General features: G+C 39.0%; 1 protein-coding gene across 1 annotated transcript in view; it reads right to left on the bottom strand.

The window, feature by feature from the left end:
- PKHD1 (polycystic kidney and hepatic disease 1 (autosomal recessive)) overlaps window positions 1-9,236 on the bottom strand; it is an 866,042-nt gene extending 856,806 nt beyond the window's left edge. Inside the window, exons 1-4 of the mRNA XM_006882114.1 lie at window positions 9,185-9,236; window positions 4,854-4,931; window positions 3,096-3,240; window positions 1,467-1,575 (exon numbers count right to left, since the gene is read on the bottom strand). Coding sequence (XP_006882176.1) covers window positions 1,467-1,575; window positions 3,096-3,240; window positions 4,854-4,931; window positions 9,185-9,236 — 384 coding nt within the window. The remainder of the gene's footprint in view (window positions 1-1,466; window positions 1,576-3,095; window positions 3,241-4,853; window positions 4,932-9,184) is intronic.
- Window positions 9,237-14,219: the final 4,983 nt, after the last annotated feature.

Here is a 14,219-nt window from a genome sequence, read left to right as displayed (position 1 = left end):
CTAGGCCACCAGAGCTCCCCCTTCAAAACAGTTCTTAAGCTGAGATTCTCTATACATGTTGGTGTTGTCACTAGCTGCCGATGAGTTGGAGTGTCAGTCACCGCACACCAACCCACAGCTGGATGGGTAATCTAAAAGGATTTCTTTGCCTGCTTTTCAGAAGGACATCATTAGGCCTTTCATTATTACTATTATTTCTTCAGTCTGTTTTTATAAGGCCAGACTGCCACAGAGTTGGACCAATTCAAAGATGACCCTCCATTTTTGAGTTTCTGAGGCTGTAAATCACACAAAAGGTGATTGTCTATATGCCAAATAAGTGGTAAAAATTGCCAATTCTCTCCCTAAAGAACCTACTTCTTTGGTAATCATTTTCATATGAAATTAATCTGAAATGGATGGTAAACTGAACCAAACATAGAATTGTTGTTGTTGTTTTTGTTGTGTACTTTAGAGTCGGAAATGACCCATAGCTGACCCTCTGGTGGGTTTTCAGAGGCAGTTAATAGCAAGGGATAGCCCACCGTTCTCCTGTGGAGCAGCTGGTGGCTCCAAACTGGATGCCTTTGGGATTGTAGTGCAACTTCTTGCCACTAGGGCACCAGTATAAATTGGCGTAGTGACTGTATGGGCATACACATATCAGGTTCTGAGGATGGCTTAGGGTCCCATCGTGTGTGGTTTGTTTTCTGAAGGCTATGTTTTTTGATATGTTTTCTAGAGGCTTGCTATGTGTTGGAGCCAACTAGACAGTGCAATGATATATCTAAAATACTCTAGAGTCTAAAATCTAAAACCAGAATCTAAAATAAATCATGTGTTGACCTTATAAGCGAACTAATTCTTTCCCTCTCACTCTCTCTTTCTCTTTCCATACTTGTTCTAAGTTTGAAAGAAGTTCCATCAAAATGCACTTCCTCAGTCAAGTGTGGTGACTATAGTCAAACCATGTAACTACAAGGTCAAAGTTAGATCCCTTCATGAAAATGTTGTAACCCTGAGTCCCTTCACCATCTTGAAACTCAGAATACTCTCAGCTGTAAAACAAAACATTGAGCTGCAATGGTAATCTCTGTGACTTCTCTATGGGCTCCAGTTTAGTCGAGGAAAGTAGAGGCAGATGCAAGGTTCAAATCCAGATTGTAGCAATTGCTGTCTGGACATCACTGGCAAATTATTTCCTCTCCCTCAGCTTCAGATTATTCATTAGTAAAAGAAAGTTAATATTAGCTACCTCATAAAAAGGTTGTGGGTATTAAATGAGACAGTACACATAAAACCCGTATCTAGAGCCTAATCTACAAATGCTCGATGCTTCACCTTCATTAAGAGAGTCCAAAGGAGGCAGCAGCTACCATCCACCTTCCTTCTCACCATTTAAGCAGACTCTCTCTACCTGACTTTGGACACTTGTTCTTATCAGCAGCACAAGCATACTTTCATTTTCCTCCATCCACAGAACCTACCTTGAAAGTGCAGCTGCTGAATGGTCCCGTTTGCAGGCTTCTTACTGCGTGCCCCCCAGAGTGCACATCCAGGTAGTACAATCCCTCACGAGCATCAGGTAACAGAGGTCTGAGAACAGAAAGTGGAAATCTTCATGAAGCGAAATCCATGAATTCCCCAAGCTAACAACATCATTGACCACTTCAAGTTTCCTCTCTGGGCTCATGAAACAGAATTGAATTGGTTCTGATTCACATCCTTTAGGTTGACAGTGCAACTTCTTACCCTCTAGGCCCCCAGAGCTCCCTTTTGAGTTTTGAACAACCCCACTTTTCCACTTCAAATATTCTCTTTGAGCTAATGAAGCAGAGTTGAATTGCTTCAAGTTCATAGCAAGCGTGTAGAACAGTTGAAGTTCCCCATAGGATTTCTAAGTCTGTGATTCCTTATAGAAGCAGGCTGCTCTGGATTTCTATCAAGAAGGGCCAAGTGGATTCAAACCTCTGACCTTTTTGTTATAATTGGGCTTTTAACCATTGTGCCAGAGCTCCTTTCTAAAGGCATCCAAGATAACTGTATTTCACTTTTCTTTTACTAGATCCACTAATCACCATAGATTTGAATGATTATTTCAGAAAAAACAGATGGTGAGAAATTTTGTGCATAAATTCAAAATCAGAAGAGCTTTAATACAAAGATTATTCACATGCACAAACATACAAGAATGCATCTTATGCATGAATTACAGAAAATTGATGTAGTCACAGAATGAATTTCAGCTCCTGTCCACCTTCCTAAGAAGGGAGAAATGCCATTCAGATGCTCAGGGAATAAGTTGTCTTTGCAGTATGATTGACTAGGATTTCAAAGGGCAGGCATGACCAGGGAGAGACTTCCTTAGCACAGGAAACAAAAATCAAAAGAAATTATAAGTTTTCCTGTTTATAATCCACTTCATGTAACATCTCTAAAATATGAATAAAGAAAAATGAACTCATGGGAACTAGACAAACCAACAGAAAGTTGAGCAAGACAATTATCTGGAATCCTACACAATATTTACTAAAAGAGATAATAGTCAAACACAGCAACATGCTAAAGATTTTTTTTTTAAATCTCCTTTCTGGTTGTTTTTGTTGTTGATAGCCTTCAAGTCAAGCACAACTGACTCATAGCGACCCTATGAAAAAGGCCTGAAGCCTTTCTACAACTTATGACATTTATCAAAGTTCATAGAGTTTCTGGAAGCTTGTTGTTTAGGAAGTGGATGCCATTCCTGCTTTCTGGTAGGTTTTACTTTTATATACAATCTTTACTGTTATGTCTTTTTCAAAGCATGAGTTCTTTAGATTGCAAAGTGGCATCATTTAGTGAAATCCTAGAGTTCCTTACCATGAGAAAATACAAACACAGTTCAGTCCATTTTTATTAATAAAGCAGAATTGTTCTTTATATTCTCATCCTCCCTAGAGTCGCATAGCCCTGGCATGGACCATTTAAGAAGTATAGTCACATGGAACATATTAATAAAAACTACAGCTGATAATTGCAATCACAGAAGAAATTGCTTTAATTTATCAGGAAGAACTACTGAGGTATACAGGAAACACTCCTGCTCTCTGGTCTATCTTCTTCGTGGACAGGCATACCTGGTCTGACACATCACCACAGGCAAATCCAAGAAGGGAGGAGAGACATCACAGGGAATGGTTGGCAGGGTAGACACCGCCACATTCACCAGGTTTATCTCCAGCTGAGAGCCATTATTGGGGTACAGAAGATCCAAGTCCAAACCTAAACCCACAGGAAAGGGCAAATCTCAAGTTGAGCAGAGGAACAATTCACACAAAAATGACATAAAAATATACCACACAGAGCGATGTAAGACACTGGGTGCCTCTGAAGATTAATTGGATTCTCCTCAGTTCCACTTGTAGGTGCTGTAGAAAAGCATTTTCTCTCATCAGAAAGTAATAAATCCACATAAATCCAACAAAGTTTGGTTTTTAATTTTTTTTAACTTTTAAAAGTACTTTTTTGCTATGGCAGGGATGGGTATGCTAATTGATGGCTTAGAAGCCTCTAAGTATAGAACTATTTATGACAAGCATAACCAAGGCACATTGTTGTTGTTGTTGTTGTTGTTGTTAGGTACCGTCAAGTTGCGTATGACTCATATAGACCCTATGAACAGTGGACCTGAACCCTGTCCTATCTTGCACTATCTTCACCATCTCTGACACACTAGAGCCCAAGGCTGAAGTCGCCATGGCATTCTCTCTCATTGGGGGTCTTCCTCTCCTGTGCTGACCCTTTATCTTTTCAAGCATTATGTCCTTTTCTATGGAATAGCCTCACCTAGGCACATGTCCAAAATATGAAAGATGAAGCTTCATCATCCTTGCCTCCAAGAAGCACTCTGGTCACATCTTTTCCAGGATTCATCTGTTTGTTGCTTTGGCAGTCCATGGGATATTTAATACTTTTCTCCATCATCACAACTCAAACCATCAATTCTGTCATCCTTAGTCACTATCCATCTCTCTGATGTAAAGCAGGTGATTTAGAAGACCATGGCTTAAAGCAGGTGCACCTTAGTCTTCAAACTGACATCACTGCTTGTGGGAAGCCAAATTTCATACCAAATAATATATGATAAACCATATGTTTAGTCAGAAATTGAAGGAATCACAAAATGTAAGTTGGAATTTCTCTTGTGACAGATCAGAGAAAAATGAGCTGCTTCCTCCAGACAAGAGTCAGCTAGGGTCCTCCTGCAGAGGGAGTATTAATACGTGTGAAATACTTCCTTCCTGAGCTAAGCATTAGGATGAAAATAGATAAAAACTCGGCTTCATTTACAAGATTCTTTATGATTTGCTTCCCCTGATTCTCAACAAATACACAGAGAGGTGTGGCTTGCGGAGCTTCAGTTGATTCAAAGTGCTGGTCCCGTGTCTTTTATGCTCTCTGTTTTATTGCATTTTTGATGTTCTGTCTCTCTCTCTCTCTCTCTCTTTTTTTTTACTTTACACTTGGTCTGCAACAATTGCTCCTTAGTAGTTTGGAGATGTCCATGACAGCAGACTTGCCCAATGCAATGTTTCTCCTGATTTCCTGACTGTTGCTGCCAACACATTACAGTGTCCTAAATACAAGCCTTAGCTCATTGTATTTAAAGAAACGAGCATGGTAGTGTGGTTTCCTTTGCTTCTGTGCCATTAAAACTAAGTATCTGCAAAGTTTAGTTGGGTTGAACCTTCTCCCTCCACCTCTCAAACTCAGGACAGCCAAGTGTCACATATTCTCAGTTTGTCTTCTTATTGTCCTTAGACAAGGATCAATGATACTTTTGGGGTTCTGATTCCATAAATAAGAAACTTAGATTTAATAAGACCCAAACCTACCATCAAAAATGACTGTGATCCACGTTCCTCCTGCAAGGCTACCTTCTTCAGGCTTAATATGTAAACTCAGACCAGGAACTAGGAAGAAATAGAAAAGCACTGATTTTTGAAGGTCAATTCAACCCACCAGATTCACCATTGTTTCAAAGCACATTTTAGTATAAATCAGTATCACCAGAAGGTCTTGTTAATACACAGGCTGGTCTAAGGTGAGTGGGCCTAAATTTTGCATTTCTAAGAAATTCCCAGGTGATAGTTAAAACTCTAATTTTCAGGGAAAACCTGCCTAATCTGATCTTTTTGTTGTTGTGAACTGTGGAGTCAGAACCAACCTATAGCTGTTATTCACAGAAGAGGAGATAGCCCATCCTTCTTCTGCAGAGCAGCTGGTGGATTTGAACTGCATGCCTTTGGGATGGCAGTACACACTCTTACCACTGGGCTACCAAAGCTCCCCAAAAATTCCATTTTCACCAGGACAATCTTGAATTTCTACTTCACTTGCAGAGAGCTTGAAAATGTATTTGGTTCCTAACTAAACGGCTTCCCCTCATTCCTCTCTTTCCTGCTCTTTATTCAGAAGGCCATGTGCAAAATCACTTTTTTCCCCCCTTATATTTCTGTTTCCTAGAGAGGTGGCCTAGTGACAAGAAGCTGGGCTGCAATCCTGAAGACACATGGTTCGAAGCCACCAGCTACTTTGCAGGAGAAATACAGGCAAACTCCTCCTGTGCAATTTCCAGCCTCTGAAAACCAGCTGGAGAGCCAGCAATGGCTTGATTCTGACTTGATGGTACACAACAATACAACAGAGAGGAGAAAAGTCTTCTAGAAGCTATCTCTACATTCATTCTCCTGCTTGTCATACTATCTTCTAGTTTCTCCTCCTCGGTACAACATAAACAGGACTATTATAATACCCCAGTTGATATAGTTTTTATTCAACTACTCCCTACCCTCTTCCTGGGAATCTAATTTTCATCTTCTACCCTTGCCTTACATTCTCAGAGAGGGCCTTCAGCATGAGTTATTGCCGAAATGTCCTTAACCAAAATGAGTTATGTGCCTCGTGTAACAATGTAGGTTGGAATCATAAACTTAAAACTCTTTGTTGTCAAGTCAGAACTCACTGACAGCTAACTGGGTTTGTAAATTGTATGGAAGGAGTTTGCCTGTCTTTCTCCCATGCAACTGCTCATGTATTCAAACCAGCTATCTTTAGGCTAACAACACAACTATTTATGGAGTTAGGCATCAGGGCTGCCCTGTTCAATACTGCCATTAAGTTGAAACTGACTCTTAGGTGACCCTCCAGCAGGTCTTCAGAGACTGTAAATCCTATGTGAGGAGATTGCCCATCTTTTTCCCCAAGGAGTTGCTCATTGGTGGATCTGTACCACCTATTTTTGGCTTGGCAGCACACTCCTTACTAGCTCCCTAGTTCAAAGAAGTTTCTATATGTAGTTACTTTTAACAATAGCTTATTACTTTTTTTTTTTTTAGGATGTCATTGTATTTATTTAGATGATATAATTATACCCACAATAGAACTGAAGTATCTTCTCACTAATATTAACAACAGGTCTTAGGTGCTGATAGTTTGACCTTATTATTACAGACAGTCCTTTTCCTTCCTAATTAGAGACCTTTTTTATATTTTATTTTAATAATGTTAATGAACATTTACAGAGATTTTGGATTTCCATCCATTCATTGTTGCAAGCTTATTACTTTTATTTTTAAAATTCTTTTGCTGTTCTTTTTAGATCTTATTAACTTCATAAGTATTTTTTTTTACATCTTATTAACTTTATATTCCCAAAGGGAATCGGCTAAGCATGACTTTAATCAGTCCTTCCATGTTTAAAGATGTTCCTGGATGTGCAACCATGTGGACCAAGGTGAAACCAATTTAAGAAAGTGAGAGAAAATGTTCATTAAAATTAATAAAATTTAATAAAAAAAAAACAAAAAAAAGAAAGTGAGAGGAAAAAAATAATCAGTCATCTCCTTGCAGAGTTCATAGACAAAATATTATCTATGGAATGTTTTTCAATGTCTCTATCTGAAGTATTAATGAATAATCTAGGACACCGTAACAGAGGCCAGTTCAGGGCTCCTGTGTACCATTCGTGCACTGGACACCTGAAAAGTGTAGGAAATTATTCACAGTTACACAATGAGATCTGGTCAGACCAGTTCAGGCCTACCTCTAAATAGCATAATGGGTATTTCCAACTAAAGAAATCTATATGCAAATAACATAAAAAATATAGAGTAATTACATTAAAAAAACAATTGTGAACATGATGTAAGAAAAGACTTCACGCAAAACATTCATCAATTACTAAGATAAGCCACTCCATTTGAGGAAACAAAGTGATAAACTCTAAAAGTAATTTCACCATATAATTAAAAAATGAATTATAACAATGAATGTAATCTGCAACCACAGCACAGTTCACTATGATAGTAATACTGATGAGGTTATGGAGAGATTGGAATTATTATACACTGCTGGTGAAAAAATAATATAATGCAACCACTATAGAAAGAAATTTGGCACTTCCTTAGAAAGCTGGAAAAAGAAATACTATTTGATCTAGCAATATCACTACTAGGTACATGTCCTAAAGAAACAAGAGATGCAACATGAAGAGTACACCCATGTATACCCATGTTCATAGCCATCTTTATTTACAGTAGCAAAGAGAGAAACAACTCATGTGTCCATCAATTGATAAATGCATAAAGAAACTATGGTCTATGTATACATTAGAGTAGTATGCAACAGTGAAAAAAAATGAGGCGTTGTATGACATAGATGAATCTAGAGGACATTGTGTTGTTGTTGTTGTATGTACATCAACTCAGAACTGACCCATAGCTGACCCTCCAGTGGGTTTTCAGAGGCAGTAAATGGCACTGGAGGAGATTTCTCATCCTTCACTGGCAGAGCAGCTGATGAATTTGAACTGTGCTACTTTGGAATTGCAGCAGAGCTTCTTTCCACCAGAACTCCCTCAGAGGACATTATGCACAGTGAAATTCATTAGTCACGAAAGGACACACCTTATATAAAACTCCTACTATAAAAAGCTAAAGAAAGGTTTACACACAGAGTCAGTCTTGGCTAGGTCCAGGGATGGGATGGAAAGGAAAGAGAAATGAAGGAGAAAGAATTATATAATAAGGGGATGATCAGCACATTATTACTAAAGAAAGGAAAGACATGGAGTAGTACAGAAGGATTTATGGAAAGCAGAATTACTGGGAGGATTACTGGGGAAAGTAGAATTTTACTGTGTATATAGAAAATAATGGAGCTGTGGTACTGGAGAAGAGTATTGAATGTACCATGGACTGCTAAGAAAACAAACAGGTTCATCCTAGAGAGGGTTAAACCAGGCTGCTCCTTGGAGGTAAGGATTCTGGGGTTTCGTCTGACATACTTTGGACATGTTGTAAGGAGGGACAGATCCTTGGAGAGGGACATCATGCTTGGGAGGGTGGAGGAGCGGCGCAAGATGGAAAGACCCTCTATGAGGTGGATTGATTCAGTGACTGGGGTAATCTGAATGTGTGTGTCAGAGGCAGTGCGATTGGCACAGAATAGATTCAGTTTAGGACTGTTGTACATCGGGTTGCTATGAGTCGCAAGCAACTTGACGGCACATAACAACAACAAACAACAACATAGAAATTAATGTCACAAAATGTCACAAAACAAAAATGTGTATGAGTGGTTGAACAAGAAATTAATTTGCTTTGTGACATTCAAGTTACAATATAAAAGAAAAAATGAATATAATAAGCTATTGTTAAAACCTATAGACTTAAAAAAAAAACAACCTGTAGACTTAGACAGCAACCTTCATGGGTCACTAAAAATTCAAGTATTTTTAACTCTTTGTTATAATATACAACCTCAACTGTTAAACAAAGGCAATATTACTAAACAAAAAAGGAAACCAAGGAGCAAACATTTCAACATCCACTCCACATAATTTTAACTATCAGTAAGCTAGTTCTATACATACTTTATCATGCTTTTAAGAACTTCTTTGGTTCAATAGTTAAGCACTTTGATGCTAACAAAAAAGTCAACAGTTCATATCACCAGTTGCTCCTTAGGAGATAAATATGGAAATACAACTGTGATCGTTACTTTTGTGTGTCCACTCAGCTTTTGTAAAGATCTCATCCTTCGAAACACTATATGGATCTTTTCTACTCTATCCAGTGGGGTCGATAATGAGTCGCCATTGACAGGACAGTGAATGAGTTACTGTGTTTTTCTCTATAATCTCTTCAATATAAATATTACTCACCTGTCAAAAGTAGTCCTTCAATACTCATCAAAGAGATTAGCCAGATAGTCATCTTGCCTTCTTAAACAGTTCCTTAGGTTGCTCAGACATTAAGAACATTTTCAGTTTTTACTGGAGCAGCATAGCTTTTATGCTCTATAAAAAAATAAAACTTAAAATTTAAAACTGATATCATGAGGTTTTGTTTACATACTAATTTTTTTTTCTGTATTGAAACTGGGCAAATTAGAGAGGTAATTCAAATATAGCCTTAGAGTTTCAAAAGCTCTAGAGAGAAGAATCATCTAACAATATTATGTAAAATCCTCACGCTATCTTACTGTGATAGTTACTTTTATGTATCAACTCAACTGGCCACGACTGTTAAGGATTAGACTCAAATTTGTGTTCTGCTGTAAAGGGAGTTTCCATGGAGGGTTGACCTGCATCCAATACTTATGGTTATTCTAGTACAGCTTTTTCACTTTTTATCTTGCATCCAACTTCTCATCTGAACTCCAGTTCAGATCTGGGGAATCATCCGCTCTCATAGCTTCATAAGTCAACGGAGAACTGACCTCATGATTTGGAGTTTGCCCGTCTCTGCAACCAGGTGAGTCAGGAGAAGCTTCCAGCCTCATATCTGACCCACTGCTGTGTAAGGCATTTCTTTGAAATTCTCTTTCTCTCCACTCATGCATATGTGTGTGGATACACACACACACTCTACTGGTTTCCTATTAAAAAAATGCAGCCTAAGAGACCTACGTACTGAAGAGCAACGGTGTCTCTCTGGAGACTAAGGTGCATCTGATACAGGCCATAGTCTTCACAATCACTTGTCATGCATCAGAGAGTTGGACAATGACCAAGGAGGATAGAAAGAAAATTGATGCCTTTGAGCTGTGGTGCTGGAGAAGAGTATTGAGAATACCATGGGCTGCTAGGAAAACAAACAGATTTGTCCTGGAAAGGGTTGGACCGGGTGGCTCCTTGGAGGCAAGGATTCTGAGGCTCCGTCTAACATACTTTGGACATGTTGTGAGGAGAGACCGGTCCTTGGAGAAGGACATCATGCTTGGGAGGGTGGAGGGACAGCGCAGGAGAGGAAGGCCCTCTATGAGGTGGATTGATTCAGTGACTGGGATAATCGGGATGGGAGTGTCAGAGACAGTGCGATTGGCCCAGGACAGAGCAGAGCTTAGGGCTGTTGTACATAGGGTCGCTATGAGTCGCAAGCGACTCGATGACACATAACAACAACAACAACAAGAGACCTACACATGTTGCTTCTTTTATGTATGTTTAAGCAGAGTTGCTGTTGCTGTTAAGAGCCTCCAAGTCTATATCATCCTCACAAACACTGCTGTGATTAAGCCCATTATTACAGTTACTGTGTTGATTCATCTCATTCAAGGTCTTGTTTTCTTTCACTGGCTTTTCAAAGGATGACAAGAAATCTTTTCTGATGATACGCCCAACATGTGTGAGACAAAGTCTCATTATCCTTGCCTCTAAGGAGTGTGTGGCTGGATAAGTAATAGTACTCTCTTTCATGATATTCCATTGTCCAATTATTACTGGAGGCTTACATTTTGAGTCTTGCCACATTAGCAATTGAAGGTCCTTCACTGGGTAAAAGCTTTCCTCCACCCATGTCATTACAGTAGACTCAACTTTAAGGAGACAGCTCTTCTCCACTCTCATTCTCAGCATCTTCCAACCCGAGAGGTTCATCTTCGAGGACCACATACAACAGTGCTCTTCCATTGTCCATAAGGTTTTCAAAGGCCTGTCACTGCAGAAGTGGATGGCCAGTCCTACATCTTTGTCAGTCTTAGTCTGGAAACTCTGCTGAATCCTGTCTACCATAGGTGACCCTGCTAGTATTTGAAATGCCAGAGTCACAGCTTCCAACATCACATCAACATTCAAGGCACTATAGTATGAGACACTGACATAGGACTGGTAGATGACAGATGAGAAAAGTAATAGATGGAGAAAAGATTGCACTTAACAGTGATTTCACTTTCAACACTCACAGCATCAGCAGTCAAGAAATCAGAAAGCATGCCTCATTGGGGTAATCTGTTGTCAAACCCTCTCCAAAAGTCTAAAGAGCAAGGCTATCAGTTTAAAGACTAGGATACACCTGATTCAGGCCATGGTATTTCAAATGGCTTCCTTTGCATCTGAAAGTTGAACAATGAAATAAGCATGGCAAAAGAACAATCAATGCCTTTGAATTGTGGTGTTGATGAAGAGTATTGAATATACCACAGACTGCTGGAAAGAGCAGCTAAATCTGTCTTTAAGGAAGTATAAACACAGTACTTCCTTTTAAAAAAATAATAAAGTTTTTATTTATTACTGGTTTACTTACAGAGTTCATATACATTGTTTTTCATACTGGATCTTTCCCATTTCCTTTACCCACCCTTCCCTCCTCCTATCAAATTGTGCAACCTATGATCAACAGCCTTCACCCCACTCCACCTCTACTCATCCTCACCCCTCTGTTCCCACCCTACAAGGGTTGGATCCTCATACTTGTTCTACAATAATGTCTTATACAGTATTTGTCCTTAGGGTACTGAATTCACTTAGCATAGTGCTCTCTGGTCCCTCCCAAATTAGGTAGTCATTTACAAAACCGTTGTTTCTGTGTGCTGCACAGGATTCCATCATGTGAATCTACCATAATTTCTCAATCCATTTGTTTGTGGTTGGACATTTGGGCTGTTTCCATGTTCTTGTGATAATGAATAATGCTGCTATGAACATTGGTGTACAAGTCTCAGTTTGTGCCTCAGTTCTCATTTTCTCAGGGTATGTTACAAGTAGTGGAATAGCTGGGTCATATGGAATTTCTATGTTCAGCTTTTTTAGGAAGCGCCAAACCACCTTCCAGAATTGTACCATCTTGCCACATCCACTCCAACATTTATTACTTGCTTTCTGACAAACTTCGCCACTGCTACTGGTGCGAGATGGTATCTTATTGTTTTGATTTGCATTTCTCTAAGTGTCAGTGATTTGGAGCATTTCATCATGTGTCTGTTGACCATTCAAATATCTTCCTCTGTGGAAATCCTTTCCTGGTCTTTTGCCTATTTTATAATTAACACAGTACTTCTTAAAGGCAAGGATGATGACATTTCTTCCCACTTACTCAGGAGGAATCAGTCCTCAGAGAGATATTATTCTGGACAGGGTAGAGCGTGAGCGGAAAAGAAAAAGATCCTCAAGGCGAGAGTGACACAGGGACTACCACCAGAGGTTGAGCATGATGGGAACTGAGAGGATAGGGCAAGGTTCAACTCTATTGTTCATAAAGTCACTATAGGTCCTAGTCAACTCGAAGACACCTAACAACAACAATAGCAACTCTTTCATGAACTCATTGTTGAGCAAATGCTGAATAAAAAATAGTAATAAACTCTAGATCTTTTATGGAGAGAAATGAGTTTATCAGCATTTTGGTGTTTCCAAGATTTGTTTTTGGGTTTTGTTGGATTTTCCTCCTTTGTTTTTGCCTTTTTCTGGAGCATAGTGTTAAACTTCTGGTTCACACAAAAAAGTAAAAGGCCTAGTAAAGTAAATGTTAAGGATGGCTACGAGATGAGAAGATGTTATCTAATGGAAATTGGAGGGAAATTTTCTTATTCCCACAGAGGAATAAAGGGAGGAAAGAAACAAAGGAACAAAATGCTGAAACTTCTTTAATGAACTCAATCTTTTTCTACCCAAATCATGATGCCCAGGTCTGACTTGTAGTGATTTTATATTTAACAGAATGATATGTTCAAATTGTACAGTCAAATAGAAAAATTCACAAGAACACTTGGAGTTTGAGAAATGCATGTGCTGCATAGAGGTGTCTTTGCTACTTAGCCCAAAAGTCCCAGGATTCGATTTGCTAGTTACACCCACTAGAATACACTCAGCCCAGGGAGTCTATCTGCAATTTGGCTGTGCAATTTTGACATTTCCTCACAGCACCTAATGCTAAGATTAGAACAGTAGAAATACTTACATATGTACACATTGGTTTCCTTAAAAATCAGTTCAGACTCACACTTTCTCCTCTAGAATAGTGCATTAGAGTGAACAATTGTCAAATTTGTCTTAGTATTAATAATCCACTAAGTCTTCCCCAGGATGAACTCCGTCTACTTTTTTAATTTCTTTTAAACATAACATTCCCAAGCACAGAGAAAGGTTGTATGCAATGGGTTACATTTTCTCTCACCTTTCCTCCCTGTTCTCATTCCCTCCTCTTTCTCTTTCCTTCCCACTTATTTCCATCTCCACTGAGACCTTGAAACACAAGACTTTGAGATTGTTACAGAGCTCTCCCATTTCCTTTTGTTCACCACAACTTGAGCCTTAGAAGCAATATCTAGAAAACACAGCAAAGATAGCTCTGAATCAGACAATACCTTTTTTGTTCCTGCCTTGTGGCTCAAGGGAGAAATGATCTTGTTCCTCTCTGCTGAGACAAGGTGGCTGCATTATCTGGTGAGAGCCCAGCCTGAAGCCACCCTGCAGGTAACTGATTAAGGTTGGACTGTAACTCACCTAACTTGTTTGTGCCCCAGCTAAATATGTGCAAAAAAAAAAAGACCAACGTTGTCCATAGGGCAGGTTTAATGATTAACACTAGCTATTTAAGCTTTTAACCTCAAAGTCCCTTATAAATGACCACAGGGTGGGGAGAAATGTTCTACATTTTTCTCCACTTATTGCCTGTGCCCCAGACGAGAATTTTAAGTAAAAGCAATGAGAAAAACAGGTATTCAATGATTGAAAAAACTTGTCAGGAAATCACTGACCAAGAGAAATGGCCAACTGAGTGATAATTCTTGAACATTACCTGGTTCTTCAACAAGAATAACCACTCATAAACACTATTCTATGGATTGACATTCATATATATATATATATTCGCTTTGGGGGTATGGATCAAAGAAGTAGTGAAAAGAAGCTATTTGTGCAACATCTCACTAGGAAGAGCAGTCTAAAAGAAGTAAGGTGATATACACTGATGATGGCA

The sequence above is a fragment of the Elephantulus edwardii genome, unplaced genomic scaffold, assembly GCF_000299155.1.
Source record: "Elephantulus edwardii isolate Elephantulus edwardi_28Jun2011 unplaced genomic scaffold, EleEdw1.0 scaffold00017, whole genome shotgun sequence".
Taxonomy (NCBI): Eukaryota; Metazoa; Chordata; class Mammalia; order Macroscelidea; family Macroscelididae; genus Elephantulus; species Elephantulus edwardii.
This window is presented reverse-complemented; position numbering and strand designations above follow the sequence as displayed.